This window comes from Delphinapterus leucas, chromosome 16 (genome assembly GCF_059928025.1).
Source record: "Delphinapterus leucas isolate spDelLeu-1000000601 "Yukka" chromosome 16, BTC_Dleu_Yukka2, whole genome shotgun sequence".
Classification (NCBI taxonomy): Eukaryota; Metazoa; Chordata; class Mammalia; order Artiodactyla; family Monodontidae; genus Delphinapterus; species Delphinapterus leucas.
In genome coordinates, this window is record NC_143144.1 from 86434634 (window position 1) to 86450960 (window position 16327).

Here is a 16327-nt window from a genome sequence, read left to right on the forward strand (position 1 = left end):
AAGTGGTACCTCACTGTGGTTTCAATGTGCATTTCCTTAATGGCTGGTGATGCTGAGCATCTTTTCATGCGCTTATTGGCCCTTTTTGCACCTCCCTTGGAGGAATGTCTATTCCAGTCCTGTGCCTGTTTTGAATAGTCTTATTTGTCTTTTTGTTGTTGAGTTGTAAGAGTTTTAAAAAATATATTCTGGATGTTAACCCACTATCAGATATATGATTTGCCAGTATTTTCTTACATTCTGTGGGTTGCCTCTTCACTCTATTGATAGCGTCTTTTGATGCACTAAAGTTTTAAATTTTGGTGTAGGCCAGTTTATTTTTTCATTGGTTGCCCGTGCTTTTGGTGTCATGATCCAAGGAATCATCGCCAAATCCAGTGTCACAAAGCTTTTCCCCAACGTTTTCTTCTAAAAATGTTATAGATTTAGGTCTTATGTTTAGGTCTTTGATCCATTTTGAGTTAATTTTTATATATGGTGCTAAGTAATAGTCCAACTTTATTCTTTTGTATGCAGATACCCGGTTTTCCCAAAATTATGTGTTGAAATTACCATCTTTTCCTTATTTCATGGTCTTGGCACCTTTGTGAAAAATCATTCGACACACATGTGATGGTTTATTTCCGGGCTCTCTTCTCTGTTCCACGGGTCTATACGTCTGTCTTTGTGCCCATCCCATGCTGTTTTGATGACTGTGGCTGTGAAAATCAGGAAGTGTAAGATCTCTAATTTCTTCTTCTTCTTCAAGATTGTTTTGACTATTTATGGTCCCTTGAGATTTCATATGAATTTTAGGATGGGTTTTTCTATTTCTGTAAAAAAAGTAGTTGGAATTTCAGTAGGGATGGCATTGAATCTGAAGATTGCTTGGGATGGTATCAACATCTTAACAATACTGTCTTCCAATCCATGAGCTCGGGATGTGTTTCCATTTACCGATACCTAATTTCCTGCAGAAATGTTTTGTAGTTTTCAGTGTACAAGTCTTGCCTTGGTTATCTTATTCTTTTTGATGGTATGGTAGATGGAATTTTCTTTATCTCTTTTTTGGATTGTTCATTGTTAGTCTATAGAAAACTAGTGATTTTTGTGTGTTGACTTTGTGCCCTACTACTTTGCTGTAATTCATTTATTAGTTCTAACAGTTTTTTTTTTGGTAGAATCTTTAGGGCTCACTATATATAAGATCATGTCATCTGTGAACAAAGATAATTTTATTTCTTCCTTTGCAATTTGGATGCCTTTTGTTTCTTTTCTTGCCTAATGCCGTGGCTAGGACTTCCAGAACTGTGTTGAATACAAGTGGTGAGAGTGGGCATCCTTGTCTTATTCCTGATCTTAGGGGAGAAGCTTTCCATTTTTCACCATTGAGAATAACGTTAGCTGTGGGTTACTTCTATTTTGAGTGTTAGAATCTATAGGCATTTCCCCCCTTAGGTTCCTTTCTGTGCTTTTATGTCTAGGCAGGCTATCTTTCTAGCATAAGGACAGCTATTTGCTTATGTCTTCTTCTGATAGTTTTTTCTGTTTCAAGTTTTGTATTTATCTCCTGAAGTCATGTAGAGCTTATTTTGTTTGCAAAGTAAAGAAAGGATCTAATATAGCAGTTTAAAAATAAGCATTGAACTAGTTGACTACGACTGCCTTGGCCCTCACCAGTGTGACATGCCCCATTACTTCCTGCGGCTGCCTCAGTTCTGTACTTAGGAAGGGGGCTGCTGTGTCTTCGAGAGTCTGGGTGCCTTTCTCTGTCAGGGGGTGTGGGACAAGCATGCTAAAATGACTCTCAATTCCTTCACGCTTCCTGCTGAAATAGAATTCTTTTATAAGGTCCTTTTTTGTTTTCCTTAAAGTCTAAGCATTATAGAAAAGTACAAATCATCCCACAACCCAGAAAGAGCCATTGTACATGTGCCCCCAGCTCTCTGTGTGCAGGGCGGTGCAGTGAGCAGGGTGGGCTGAGTGACCAGGGGCCACACAGCACTGCTGTCTTCAGTCCAATGTCAAATTGAATTCTATTGGAATTTTCAGGAGAAAAAAGTACTCGCTTGAAACTGAAGGAACTTGAGAAAAATGCAAACTATATATCTCTCTAAAATTCTCCTAAGTATATGAAAACTTAAAAACAAACTTTAAGAATTTGTAGTTTGAAAATACATCTTAACTTTAGACCATGTTCGTGAACTGCCTGCTGTAAAGAAGTCACTCTTGTTCTGCAGTGGTTCTTTGCTTGCCATCCACCCCCCACACCCGGTATAGATTTAGTATCTGCATTTTGTCAGCTTTCTGACATCACATCCCTTCACGTCTAGTCCTTAGTCCTGTGCGTAGGTGGACGCTGGGCTCATCCCCGTGGTCTTCCGGTTTCTGTTTCTGTTCCTGAGTTCTGGGCCTACGGGTTCCGCATCCGTCTGTCCGTCAGTGCCCGGGTTGGTCTTGCTGTCCGTCTTTCCGAATCCCCTTTTCTCAGAATACTGTTCCCTCGCAAGCTTGGTCGGTTTTCCTTCCCTTTTAGGGAAGCATTTGCTCTACATTGGCTTCTGGGCCCTTTGTGTCCCGTTTTCCAGCTCCCTCCTCAGGGATGCCCACTCCTGCTGCTCCGCACCCTCAGGCTCCCGCGCTCGTGGACTCGGGACTGGAAGCTGAATCTCTTTGCCCTCTGTCTCCAGGCCAAGCCCACGAGCTGAAATGCTGGTGGGCCCTCTGCGCCCCCAAACCACACCCTTGCCCTCAGCCCAGGACAGGGGTAGGGGGGCTGCCCTCCCCTTTCACTCGTTCCTGGTCAGGGCATCTGGGACCTTTGCACTCGAAGTCTTCTTTCTTTGATCACCCCGGGGCCCAAGGCCGACTGACTGGCCATCCCTGCTCGCGTCCTCGCCATGGCGCGGGTTGCCCCGCGTCCCTGGTTCAGGTGGGGGATCGTTCGGGTCGGTGGGAGAGGGGTGCGCGGTGCTCTCCGTGCTCTCAGAGCTGTGCCGCCGTCACCACCGTCAGCTCGGGCCACCTCCACCCCTCAGCCACACCCGGGACCCAGCAACAGTCTGCGGCCTGTCTCTGCGGACCTGCCTGTTCTGGAGTTCCGTAAACCGGCATCAGACGTCATCTGTCCTTTGGTGACGGGCTTCTTTCACTGAGCACAGTGTTCTTGAGGCTCGTCCACGCCATGGGCCATGTCAGTGGCTCTCGTGTTCTCTTGGACCACGTTTTGTCTCTCCGTGCACGCTGGGCTGGCCTTTGGGCAGTTCCTGCCTTTCGCCTACCGGGATTCCGTGGCTACAAGTGCTCGTGGCCGAGCCTCTGCTTGGACAAGCGTTTCCACGTCTCTTGGGCGCATCGCTGGGCCACAGCCAGCGTTTTGAGGAAGCGCCAGACCGTTTCCCACAGCGGCAGCACTGCCCGCACCCTCCTCCTCCTCCGCCCCCAGCCATGTCTGAGGGTCCGTTTCTGCGCGGTCTCCCCAGACTTGCAGGCTTGTCTCTGTGTCAGCGTCCCGGGCTGTGGGGCAGCATCTCGCCGTGGTTTGGGTTTGCGTTTCCCTGATGCCTAGTGATGTTTGGCATCTTCCATGGGCTGTTGGCTGTCAGTCTGTTCAGAGCCTCTGCCCGGTCTTTCCATGGGCGGCCTGCCTGCTCGTGCTTTTCTTTGCTCACCTGGGAGGGTGACAGACAGAGGCACGGCGTGCCCTCCTCCCCGTGCAGGACGTTGGGGCTGGAGGCTGGGCCCCGGCCCCGAACTTGGCCTTGGAGACTGGAAGGCCCCACACCCGGCTGGACGCTGGCCTCGCTGGACGCTGGCCTCCGTCTCTGTTGTGCGGATGCGTGGAGCCTCCTCTACACCCTTCTGTGTGGTCTGCGAGGCTCTGGTTTCCCAGCCGTTTTTCCCTTCGTTCATTGCTCAGCCTGCAGTGCAGGCTACCTGCCCTCGGGACACACAGAAGCATCAGCGGGTGACAGCACCTCCCGTGTGGCAGCCGTGCACTCTGGCGTCGTGGGCCGTGGGTGACGCGTTTGGGCCCAGCCGTGTTCAACCTGGACTCTGGCTCCGGGCCCACAGCCTCGCCGTCCAGAGCTCTGCTCGGATCAGGGGTCTGAGCCCTGAGGCGTGGTGGGTGGAGTTTTGTTTTTTTTGTTTCGAATTGTGGTAGAAAACACATAACATTAGATTTGTCATCTTCGCCATTCTTAAGCGTGGTCCAGCAGTGTCAGGGACATTCACACTGATGTCACCAGATCTCAGGAACTTTTCATTTCCCGTGTCTGAAACTCTGCACCCACTGGACATACGTCCCTGCCGTGTCTCCCGTCCCTGTCCAGGCCTGCCGTGACCTCTCAGCACCTTGGCCTCGTTGGGTTGGGTTGGACCATGCCCCTCACTCGGCTGGCTGGCCTGGTGGTCCAGGACCCTGGCAGGCCGTGCGGGAAAAGGCGGCGTCCTGTTTTCTCAGGGACCGGGCACTCGGTGTTGGCTGTGTCCTGGGGTGTCCGCAAGCCCGAAACCAGCACTTGGTGCCGCGTGTCTCTTTCCACGTTCTCAGAGCCTGGCCCGGGACCCCTGCCGCCTGGCTGCGGGCAGCCCCTCCCAAGCCCCCCGCCCCGGGGACAGAGCAGGGCTGTGGCGCCTGCCCATCACCAGGCGAGGCTTGTCCTCGCTCTGCCCCTTTTCCCTGGACGAGCTGTGGACCGGCTCCCCGTGCAGAATGGGGTCTCCCGGGTGGAGCAGTGCGTCCTCCGCCCTGTGTCGCGCCCCCATGGTGAGGACGGCAGATGGGCCATCACGTTGGCGTCTGCTCGCGGACGTCAGGGCTGTGTCACTGGCCTGACTGTCTTTTCTTCTTAATTTACAGCCAGAAAACCTCCAGAAGAACTGGCTGCGGGAATTTTATCAGGTAAGAGCCCCGTGGCGGCCGGGCCCGCGGGAGGGGAGCGGCTCACATTGCGAGAGATCACGATTCGTCCTGTGGCCTCGCACGGGCAGCTGGGGGGGTCCCATCCACTTCCCGGTTCCTTCTCGGAGGTCCCTCCCTTCTCAGATGCCCCCACCCAGGCCGGGGTCTCTGGTTGTCCGAGGGGAGGCTGTCGAAAGCTGGCGGGGACATTTGGGTGCCTTTCGGGGTGCCCTGGGTTCTGGGCAGAAAGCACGGTGACCGGCTGGTGGGTGGACGCCGGCCGGAGGCTCTGGGGGAAGCCTGTCGGGACGAGCGGCTAGTTCCCGGCACCTTCCGTGGAGCAGCTGTTGGTTGGGCCCCTTGTCTGTGGTCAGTTCTGTCCTGGATGCCGGGGGGGGCCGCTCTGGAGGGATGACAGAGGACTCTGTTCCTGGAGCCTGTGCTCCACGGGGACAGGCAAGGAGCACAGCCAGGACCAGCTCAGACGTCCCCCCACGAGGACCAGCCTCGCGGTATCGGGGTCCTTGGCGGAGCGCATGGGACCCTGACGGGGCGTTGAGAGGCCACTCTGGGAACTGGTGGACGAGTAGGGCATCCCGCTCAGCGGGGCTGCAGGCTGACTGTGGGCCACCAGGAGGCCAGTGTGGCCGCAGCCCGCAGAGCCTGGGGTAGAGACAGCGTGACGAGCCCAGCACGTGTGTTCTGTGAACAGGAGGAAGTGTGGATATTGGGGGCCGGCCTCAGGGCTGCTGAGACCCCAGGGGCTGAGGGGTGGCACCTGGCGGGTCCCCTCGGGGGCGCTCGGTGTCCTGACCATCCCATGTGGGACACATGGGCCACTGGGCAGCCCTGGGCTCCTGCCGTCCCTGCTGGCACTGGGGGGTGGCCACCTGTCAAGTCTGTCGGTCTGAGCTGTCCACGCCTGACCCCACCAGATGCTCAGAGCACTGGTGGGGACGGGGGTGGGGTGCGGGTTCTGCTCCCGCCCTGGAGATGCAGCCGGATCCAGAGGGAAGAGTCCAATGAGGTGTGTCTGCCTGGGCTATTTGGAGGCGGGCGGTGGTCTGGGCTGGGAAGGCAGGCGGGTCCCTGGGGAGCACCTGAGGCCCTGGAGGGTGGGGTTGGCAAGAGGCCGTGGCGGGGGTGTCTGTGGTAGTGAGTGGGGCTCGTTTCCCCATCACCTGGGGGTTCTGAGCTCTTCCTTCCCCACATTCTGCCCTGCCCAGGTGGAGAGCTGACCTCAGGGCCCCAGCCGAAGCCTGGCCTGGCAGAGCTGTTGCGTCAGCTCCAGGCAGGCAGCTGTCCGAGGGGGCAGGGCGAGACCACCTTCCTGGTCGAGGGCTCACCTCGGGGGCGCGGTCCGGCTCCAGCGGCTCCCTCTGCCTGTGGCCGTGGAGTGAGAGGCCCTGGTGTGTGGCCGGAGCCATCCGTCCGGCTCTGTCTGTTCCCTGGTCTGTGTTAGTTTCGGCCAGAACAGCTGTCATGTTTGTTCGTTTGTTTTTCATGGCTGGGCCTCGGCAGTGCCCGAGGAGCACAGGGTGTGAGATGTGGTGGGTAGCGGGCCTGGCTCCGGGCTGGGAGGGGTCTTGGCGGTGATGCCCTCAAGGATGCAGGTGGGAGGCCTGTTCGGGCGCTGGGCTGCCCTCGGTGAGAGGCCCCTGGGATCAGTCACGGGGAGCCGGCGTGAGACGCCGACTTGACAGGCCCCAGACTGAAGGCGCGGGGCTCACGTCCAGCCTTCCTTTTCCCTCCTGTTTTACTGATGACCTGGAGCCTCGGTGCAGTTAGGACAGTAAGTAGCCGGTGGTCTGGGGGTGAGTTCAGAGGGCGGCGGCTCCACTTTTTGTGAACTCTGACCCCCAGGAAACACAGACCTCCTCCTTTCTGAGCCTCCTGGCTGCGCACTCAGCCATGTCGGGCTGTTTCCGGAACCAGAGACCGACCGGCGGGTAGGCAGCTTGGTGCTTCTCTCGGGGTCGCTGTGCAGGGCGCCCGCGTCCTTTCTGGAACACTCCGCCTTGGCAAGGGGTAGAGTGTGAGGAGTGAGGAGAGCTGTGGGGCGTTCTTCCCGGTTTGTGAGCAGAGCCTCTTGAGGAGGGAGAAATTTCAGTGGCAGTTCTTAAAAGTAAGATTTTAACACAAGCCCCCCGCCCTGCCTTCCTTGGGCCGACTTGGTCAGTGGGGTGCTCAGCCCCCTGCCCGCAGCCCGGCAGCTGTGGGTCGGGAAGCCGAGCAGCCCCACCCAGAGCAAGGCTGGCGCTGGCCCAGGGCCCAGGGGGCAGGGCCTTGAGACACGGGGAGCTGGGTGGCTGTACTTTTTTAAAAAAAATCCTAGAGTTTCTATTATGCGGTTATGATATTTTTCAAAGTAGTCTTTTAATGACCTGCTTTTATAAACAGGAGAACTGAATACAACCTTCACGTTTTCTAGAACCCTTGGAGTAATTTTTGCTTTTTTGTCAAACTTGATCACCGTAAAAATGCAGGAGACAGGAGGAAATACCGTTTACGTTCCCATCCTTAGTTGTGAACTGAGATTTTCGTGTGCTCTGTCCCGAACGTGGCCACGGCACCAGAGAGGGTGGCCAGCCTTCCAGAAGACGCAGAGCCTGGCCTCACCCCTGCTGGCCTCCCCATGCTTCCCTGCCCTCTGTGCCCATCCCAGCTGTGACCTCTCCCCAGGCCTCAGACTCCTGGAACCATCGCCAGCGACCCTCACCCACTTCCACGCAGCCCCCTTCATGGTCCCTCGGGAATCTCCCTCGGGGGGCCGCCACACCCCCGTCCTTTCTCTGTGAGCAGCGGAGCGCCCTGCAAATGGAACCCAGGTCCTGCTGCCCTCCTGCTTCCCGTCTCCCGGGCTGAGGGCCCAGGGTCCATGTGGGGCCCCCAGGCGGCCCCACTCACCCCGCTGCCTCCTTCTGTGCCTGCTCTGTTCCCAGGCACGCCTGGGGTTTGGGCCTCTGCCCTTGCCGCCCGCCCCGCTCTCCTCGTCCTGTGGCCGCTGCCCCCCGGAGAGGCCCCTCCGGCCCGCCTCTTGGCCGCCCCCAGCCTTGTCTCTGTGGGCTCAGCACTACCTGAACTTGTGTTCTGCACAGACAGCCTCCACCTCTGCCCCCGAGCTCATCTGCTGGAGCCCCATCCCCACTGCGATGGCATTTGAGGCGGGTCCTTTGTGAGGTGATCACGTCCAGGTGAAGTCACGAGGGTGGGGCCGTCATGGGATCAGTGCCCTTACACGAAGAGGAACAGACCGTGGCTTGGGAGGTGCCAGCCACCGTGCGGGGTGCTGGGGGCCAGAGGGGAGTGGGCCAGACACCCCGCCCTCAGGAACTTCCACGGTGCTGCCAAGATACAGCCAGAAACAGCCCAGGGTGGCCTAGGGCTGCTCTGGGCTGGGCTGCAGGAACCGGCTTGCAGGGTCCTCAGGAAGGCCCTGGACGAGGCTGCAGCCAGACCTGAGGACGGGCAGGCGCAGCCATTCTGCCTCTGATGGTCACTAATCCTAGTGACTGCAGGCCAGGTTGGTGGGAGGTCGATTTTAACTTGCCAGTTTACAGAGACGGTGCACTTGGGGCAGGGCCCGTCCTGCTGCTGCATCCCTAGAGCCTGGAGTGTGTCTGCACATGGTGTGTGCTCAGCTCTCAGCTGAACAACAGTGAGGAAACAGCACAAAGCAGTGGAGGATAAATAAGTGTCCCCACCCCCATTCTGCCTGTGCTTGATGTCACACCCTCACGTCTAATGTCTGTGTGTCCCGGGGAAAAGGTCCCTTCCTTAGCCAGTTGCAGGTCAGCGCACTTGGACATCTTACTCTTTGTTTGGTAAACTGGGAAATCTTTCTCTGTAGATTAATATACACTCTCTTTTAATGGCTTCAGGGTATTTCATCAAATGGATGGATAGGCCATCATGTTTTAAAGTCATTTTTCTATCGATGGCCCTTAGCTTGTTTCAAGTTTATAGTAATGCTATAGATAAATTATAAAACAGGTATGACGCTGGCTCACATCCAACATGAAAAATGAGCAAGTATTGATGATTTTTTATTGAGATAATAAATATTTGTTATTTACTAATGAGAGATCCGGTAAGATGTTAGAACTGATTCAAAGAAGAATCCAAAGAGCAAACATATGGGCTCTCCTGTCTGCGGTGCTGAGACGAATTTGCAGAAGGGATGTAGGACTGGCCAGAAATGAGCTGTGCGCCACCAGACACTGGCATTCTTTTTTTAAAAAAAAAAAAAAAATAACAATATTTATTTATTTATTTATGTATGGCTGTGTTGGGTCTTCGTTGCTGCGCGCAGGCTTTCTCTAGTTGCTGCGAGTGGGGGCTACCCTTCGCTGCAGTGCGCGGGCTTCTCGTTGCCGTGGCTTCTCTTGTTGCAGAGCACAGGCTCTAGGCACGCAGGCTTCAGTAGTTGTGGCACGCAGGCTCAGTAGCTGTGCTCGCGGGCTCTAGAGCGCAGGCTCAGTAGTTGTGGCACACAGGCTTAGTTGCTCCACGGCATGTGGGATCTTCCCGGACCAGGGCTCGAACCCGTGTCCCCTGCATTGGCAGGTGGATTCTTAACCACTGCGCCACCAGGGAAGCCCGACACTGGCGTTCTTGAGGTCAAGAATCTTTGCATCACTGCTGGTGTTTAGAATTCACAGAACTGTAAAACAGCTCAGAGATCATTAAAGACAGAGATAACCCGAACAGGGACAGGGCACCTCTAATCTTTTATGCCCATTTGAAAGTCTTTCACAATTTTCCCTGACAATAACTTAAAGAATAATGGGATGAGTAATATCTTCTTCCAGCTAACATGGAGAAACAGGTACCAAATTTATCCTCCTGCCTTAAACAAATTAAGACCAGAAAACATATATGAAACAGTAGTTTTCAGACCTCAAGCAGCAGGCAGGACTGAGGGGATGAGAAAGGAGCCTGTACTCACCCCAGTTTACAGCCAGAGAGAACTTCTAGGCTAGTGTCCAGCAAGACAAAATTTACAATTTGATGGTTTACAACCAATAAAAAATGACCACGCAGGCAAAGCAGCAGGGAAACAGGACCCTTAAAGAGGAGAAAAGTCAGTCAACGGTATGGCTAGAGGTTTATCAGTTTTATTGACCTTGGAGAACCTGCTTTTGGTTTTATTGATCGCGCCAATGTTGTTTTCTGTTTTCTCTTTCACTGATTTCTGCTCTTTATGTTTTCCTTTCTTTTCATCACTTTGGGTTTAATTTGCTCTTCTATATGTAGTTTCTGAAAGGAGAAGACAAGAGTGACCAATTTTAGAAATTTTACATTGGGGAATCATCACTAAAAATCCTGCAGACAATAAAAAGATAGTAAGGGAAACGTCATGAACAACTTTTTGCCAATAAATTTGGACACTTATATGAAAGGAAGATGTTTTTGGAAAAACAAAGGATCAGAGCTAAGTCAAGAAGAAATAAATGAGCTCTCTATTAAATTAAAATTCTGCTAAACACTTTCCCTCAAAAAAAACTCTCTAGGACCAGATGGTTTCACTGACGAATTCTGTCAAACGTTTAAGCAAGAAACAATAACAATTCTACAGAAACTTTTCAAGAAGACTAAAGCATGGGCGATGCTTCCTAACTCATCCTGTGATGCAAGCAGTGCCCTGACAGCAAAGGGCAGACAGAGGCGCCACAGAATAAAGAGATAGATCCGTATCCCCCATGAGTAAATGCCAAAATTCATGGAGCTTTAGCAAATCGAATATATGAAACTGTATATATATATATAAAGATACAAGCGACACAAGCATGCGTATAAACAACAACATATCAAAAAGTTAATGCATTAGTACCAAGGAACAGAAGCCTGGTGTTAACATACAAAATTAATAAATAAGATTACCCATGTCAACCGACTGAGGAAGACAAGCCACATGATTATCTCGGTAGATGCACAAAAAGCATTTGCCAAAATTCTACAACCATCTCTCATGCAAACTCCCAGCAAACTAAGAATAGAGAGGAGCTTGCGCAGGAGCTTCTGTAAAGGGCACTACAAACCCCACAGCTGACGCAATGCTTTTTTGCCTCGGGAGTGGGAGTAGAGCAAGGATGCCTGGTTTCACCTCTCTGTTCAGTGTGGCAGTGAAGGTCCTAGCCAGTGCCGCCAGGCAAGAAAGGAAATAGAGCCACACAGATCTGAAAGGAGGAGGTTAGACTGTGTCTGGGCCGAAGGCATGACTGGAAATCATGAGGAATCCACAGAAACTTTACTATTACAAATATAAGTCAACTTATTTAGTTTGCAACATACAAGATCAATTTGAAAACATATTTTTCTGTTAGATATGATCACTTATTACAGTAGCACCAAAGTGAAATACTTGGGTATAAAGCTAATGAAATATGTTAATGTCTGTACACTGAAAACATAAAACACTGATGAAAGAAATCAGGGAAGATACAAGGAAATGGAGAGGTGTACCATGTTCATGGACTGCGAGGCTCAATTATGCTAACATGTCAACTCCACTAATTGATCCACCAGTTTTGCAGTTCCAATCAAAATCTCTGCAGGACATTTTGGTAGAAGACTGCAAGATGATTCTAAAATGTAAAATGTATATGGCAGAGCAAAGGAACTAGAATAGCCAAAACAGTGTTGGAAAAAAACAGTTAAGTTTAAGGAGTCACACTTTCTGATTTCAAGACTTACTACAAAGCTACTGCAATCAAGACAGTGTGCTTTTGGGAAAAGGACAGAGATATGGATTAGTGGAACAGAAAAGAGATGCAGAAACAGACCCACAAATATGTCTAAGTGATTGACAAAGGCTATAAAAAGACTCTTCATTAGATAAGGGACAGTCTTTTCAACAAGTGGTGCTGGACCAATCAGACATCCATTTGCAAAAAAAATTTTTTTCCATACTTCACACCATACACAAAAATTAAAATACATTGTAGACTTAAATGTAAAAGTTAAAATTATGAAATTTCTAGAAGAAAACTTAAGACAAAAATTTTGTGGATGGGGCTTCCCTGGTGGCGCAGTGGTTGACAGTCCGCCTGCCGATGCAGGGGACACGGGTTTGTGCCCCGGTCTGGGAAGATCCCACATGCCGTGGAGCGGCTGGGCCCGTGAGCCATGGCCGCTGAGCCTGCACGTCCAGAGCCCGTGCTCCACAACGGGAGAGGCCACAACGGTGAGAGGCCTGCGTACCGCAAAAAAACAAAAAAAATTTTGTGGATGGCAGCTAGACTCGTGGTGGTGATCACTCTGTAGTGTATACAGGTGTCGGATTACAGTGCTGCACACCTGAAATGTACATTAAGCAAATAGACAAATAAATTTAGCTCTAAGTCCCGCCCCCCCCCCCCCCCGCCAAATCTTTATGAGCTTTGGTTAGGCAACGATTTCTTAGATACAACACCAAAAGCACAACTCATAGAAGAAAAATGCTGATAAATTAGAACTTTGCATAATTAGGGACTTTTGCTCTTTGTTAAGACACTGTTAGAGGAAAAGGCACCCCAGATGTGGGAGGGATATTTGTAAATCACTTTTGATGAAGGGCTTGTATCCAGAAAGTACAAGGAACTCTCAAAAGTCAATAATAAGAAAGCAGAGAACCCAGTTTACAAATGAGCAAAGGATTTGAATAGACACTTTACGGAAGAAGATACACAAATGGTAAACGTGTGAAAAGGCCTCAACATCACTAGGCTTTCAGGAAATGCAAATTAAGACCACAGTGAGATATCAGTTCGTATGTGTCAGACTGGATACAGTTAACAGAACCCTGACCACGTCCTGCGCTGACAAGGACGCAGCGCATCCTGAGCCTGCTGGCAGGAATGCAGGATGGTGAGGCCACCGTGGGAAGCCTGTCTGTCCATTTCTGTGAAGTCAGCACATGCCCACCACGTGACCCAAGACCCCCACCCTGTTTACCCGCCTGACGTGGACACGTATGTTCGCACGAAACCTGAGGCGGTGTTTCCACTGCTTTCCTTGCCGTCCTCTGCGAGCCAGACTCTGGTGTGTGCCCCGATCCGCTAATGTGGCTCGTGGGGACAGGAACGACGCACTCCTACAGGAAGGACGGGGGCCTGGAGGAGGCGAGACCAGGGGCACGGGCCCTGCTCGGATTCTGGGTGGCGCCAGGGGTGCAGGAAGTGCCAGTTCTTCCCTCCGCCCCCTGCTGTGGGCTCGGCCGCCGCGGGTCTGCAGCTGCCCCCCCTCACCCCGTGCCCAGCCTCACCCTGTGCGTCAGCGTTTGAGGTCCTTTACAGAGACACAGAGCTGGTGATAGGCTGCAGACGTCGCTCGCCTGTGCTGTGCCCGTGGACGCCGGCTCATCCTCACGGCGAGCGAGGCACAGCACAGCGATTCCGGGGGACCCAGTGGTGCCCCAGCGGAGAATCCTCATTGGCCCTTGAAGAGCCACTCGCTCGCTGGTGTCAGCGTGGCTGCATTCTTTGCCCCTGATACTGGGACGAAGGCCCACCCCCCTCGGAGCCCACTGACGTGGTGCCACCGGTGTGTCCAGGCTGCCCTTCTGGAAAGTGCTCTGACCCCTGACCCCGGGGCCCCCTCAGAAGTGGAGACTGGGGGGGGGGCTCACACCCGCAGGGCCCCGCAGCTCAGCAACTGGTCGGGTGTGATGGACTTTCAGTGATAGGGCAGAGGGTTCGTCGTGCTGCTCGCTGTAACGATGCGAAGGCACCTGCGTTAAATCCACACGCATGGGAACAATGGGCCGCAGGACTCCAGGCGACCCATGTCTCACGTTCCTCCGGCCCGTTTCCTTCAGTTGTGGCTGCCACGTGGCGGGCGCTTGCGGCCTCTCACTCCTGCGATGGGCTCAAACTGCCAAACTCTGTTTCCCACGTGAGGAAAGGGAGGTTTAGAGGTTCCGAGACCTGCCGGGTTGCATTAACAGGACGGTGCCCGTCGCTGTGATTCCAAAGGCCCCTGAGCTGGGAATCGCGGTGCTGAGGGCGCGGGGGCCGCAGAACAGGCAGAGGGAGGCGGCGGGGGTGGGGGGGGCGTTGATGGGAGTCGTGCCCAGGGGTGGAAGGGGGTCAGGTGGCCTCCCTGACTGAGGACAGAGGAGGAAGAGGCGAGGACACAGGGATTCCGAGGTGGGGAGGAGAGCGGCGGGAAGAAGGGGTGAATGCAGGCCGGCTGGAGGGGCGGGGCCGGCCGGAGGGGTGGGGCCTGAGGACCTGGGGGGACTGGGCTCACCCGGGCACCCGGGACCCCAGCGCAGGGACCACATGGCAACTGGGAGAGGCTTGGAGCCCCAGCAGGGAGAGGAGATGGGTGCAGGGCGGGGAGCCTGCGGGCCGGGACTCTGGAGGCCGCCTCCTTGGGGTCCAGGGTCCCGGGGAAGAGATAGTCTTTAGGGGGTGGCTGGGGCTGGGGGGAAGCCACTGTGATGAAAGGCCGGGGCGGGGGTGGGGGCTTATCTGGACTCTTAGACGGTGATCACAGTACCCTGTGCGCTGCAAATGGCCCCAAGGAACACGGGCCGGCTTCAGGAAGCAGGGTTCCAGAAGGCACCTTGTGCTGTGCCCAGGAGTCTGTGGCCGCCAGCTGGCCCTGCGGTCAATGTGGAAAGCCGGGTGGGCGCGTGCGGGGCGTGCAGTGGCCTCACGTGTCGGCCCAGGACCTGCTTTGGTCCTGCTCCCACCTTGGTTGGGAAGAGTGCTTTTTAAATTAAAATCAATCCGTTCATATAAAACTCTGATGTCCCAAAGCAACAGGTTTTGTTAAGAGTCAACCAAGCTCCATATTTCTGCCTCTTTAAAAGGAGCTGTCTTGTGTCCAGCTGTCTGGATCTGGTGTAAAGCAGTGGCTTGCCCTGCCTGCCGGACGCTGCTTCACCTTTGCAGTCGGTGGTCCAGTGTGCCTGTAGGTGCCACGGCCAGTGGCTGCACTAAGAAAACTCCAGCCCTGCACTTTGGGCTGGACGGCCAGGCCTGCACCCACCCCAAGGACGCGGAGCGGCCCTCCTGCCCCACACGGGGCCAGGGAGACAACTTCGCTGATCGGACGGCCAGGCCCTCTGCCTGCTGGCGAGGTCACAGAAACTCGTGGTGTCCTGGGTGCTGGCCGGCGGCTGCTATGGGGCCTGGGCTCTGGGACGGCGCCCCGTCAGGGCACCAGGAGCTGGGTCTGGGCCTCCTGGGGGCGGGCACCCAGCCTCCACCCACAGCCAGTCCCAGCGCAGCCCTGGGGCAGAGCGGGGGCAGTCCGGGTGTCCAGAGGACACCCCCACCTGCCCAGGCCAAGGGTGGGCAGACGTTGTGTGCAGGGTGTGTTCAGGCGTAGTTGGTAAGTAGCAGCCATCTTTCCTCTGGAGGAATTCCTTCGTCCCTTTTCGGCTCCTTATCTTGGCTCTCCCGGCTTCCACTGGGTTGTTTGTAGGATGTAATTCCTTTTTAGGTCACTCAGATACTTCTCTTTGGAGAAAGCCTAACCAGGCCTGGCTGTTTCTATTTTTAGTGGGGGGGAGGGGATGGCAGGGCTGCTCTCCTGCATTCTGGGAGCCGAGGGCCGCCCTCTCACTGGGCCACCTGCACAGCATCAGGAAGGGGCTGCTTTTTGGCCGCATGGTGTGTATTTTTTGGTTTCTTTAATTCCCTAGGCTCTTCCTTGCCAAAATTTCTACTTCGCTCTTTTCCAAAATATTTTTCTTGAGCCTTCGTATGAACGAGCCCACCTACTTTATCAGTTGCCTACTTTTCCCTAAAGTTCGCAGAAGCTCCTTTTTTGGGTAAAGAATTTTGGCCGAGCACGTGTGCAGTTTGGGCAGTGACCTTGTCCCAGGTGGGCAGGGTGGGAGCCAAGCCAGAGCCCAGGTGGGCCGAGGCGCCAGACACCGACCCTCCCGGGGGCCTGGAGCCCTCTGCCCCGTCCAGTTCCCGCTTTACTGAGTTCCTTCCAACCAGACGTGACCCGAGCGTGCTGCCCACGCCTTGGAGGGACATTCCTGTCCATCCTCAAGATGTCCATGCCATCGGACCCAAGGGATCTCTGTCTGGGCTCATTCAGGTTCCAGAGCTCCTTCCCAGAGGCTGGGGAAGGCCAGCAGCTCCATCCTCAGCTGCCCAGAGAGCTCTGGGCCGGAACTGGCGCGTGCGGCTCTGGGCCGGGAATGACTGCGCGGCCCCGGGGCCTGGGTATATCCCCACAGCCGGTCCCGGGACCGCAGCATCTGTGGTGGCGTCGAACTGACATGCCGTCTGGTGCTTCCTCTGTGTCTGGCCTGTGCACGGCGACTGTCCCAGGCAGGCGCCTAGGGACGTGGACGCTCAGAGAGCCCTGGGCAGCAGGCACGGGGACTTATTCTGTGGCCCAGCGATGACCCTTCTTGGTGAGTGGGCCACGGAAGCGGGTGCGCCATGCAGCTGCGGCCTGGACTGTTCCGTGCGGTCCGTTAGGGCAGCGTGC

At 54.2% G+C, this 16327-nt stretch overlaps 1 protein-coding gene across 11 annotated transcripts in view; it reads left to right on the forward strand.

The window, feature by feature from the left end:
• Positions 1 to 16327, forward strand: part of INPP5A (inositol polyphosphate-5-phosphatase A) — a 179670-nt gene that overhangs the window by 57013 nt on the left and 106330 nt on the right. For 10 of the 11 annotated variants that reach the window (XM_089898379.1, XM_089898381.1, XM_089898383.1 and 7 more), the window contains exon 2: positions 4844 to 4885. The exons of the other annotated variant lie outside the window; for it this stretch is intronic. In XM_089898379.1, coding sequence (XP_089754505.1) covers positions 4844 to 4885 — 42 coding nt within the window. The remainder of the gene's footprint in view (positions 1 to 4843; positions 4886 to 16327) is intronic. 11 annotated transcript variants of the gene reach the window in all.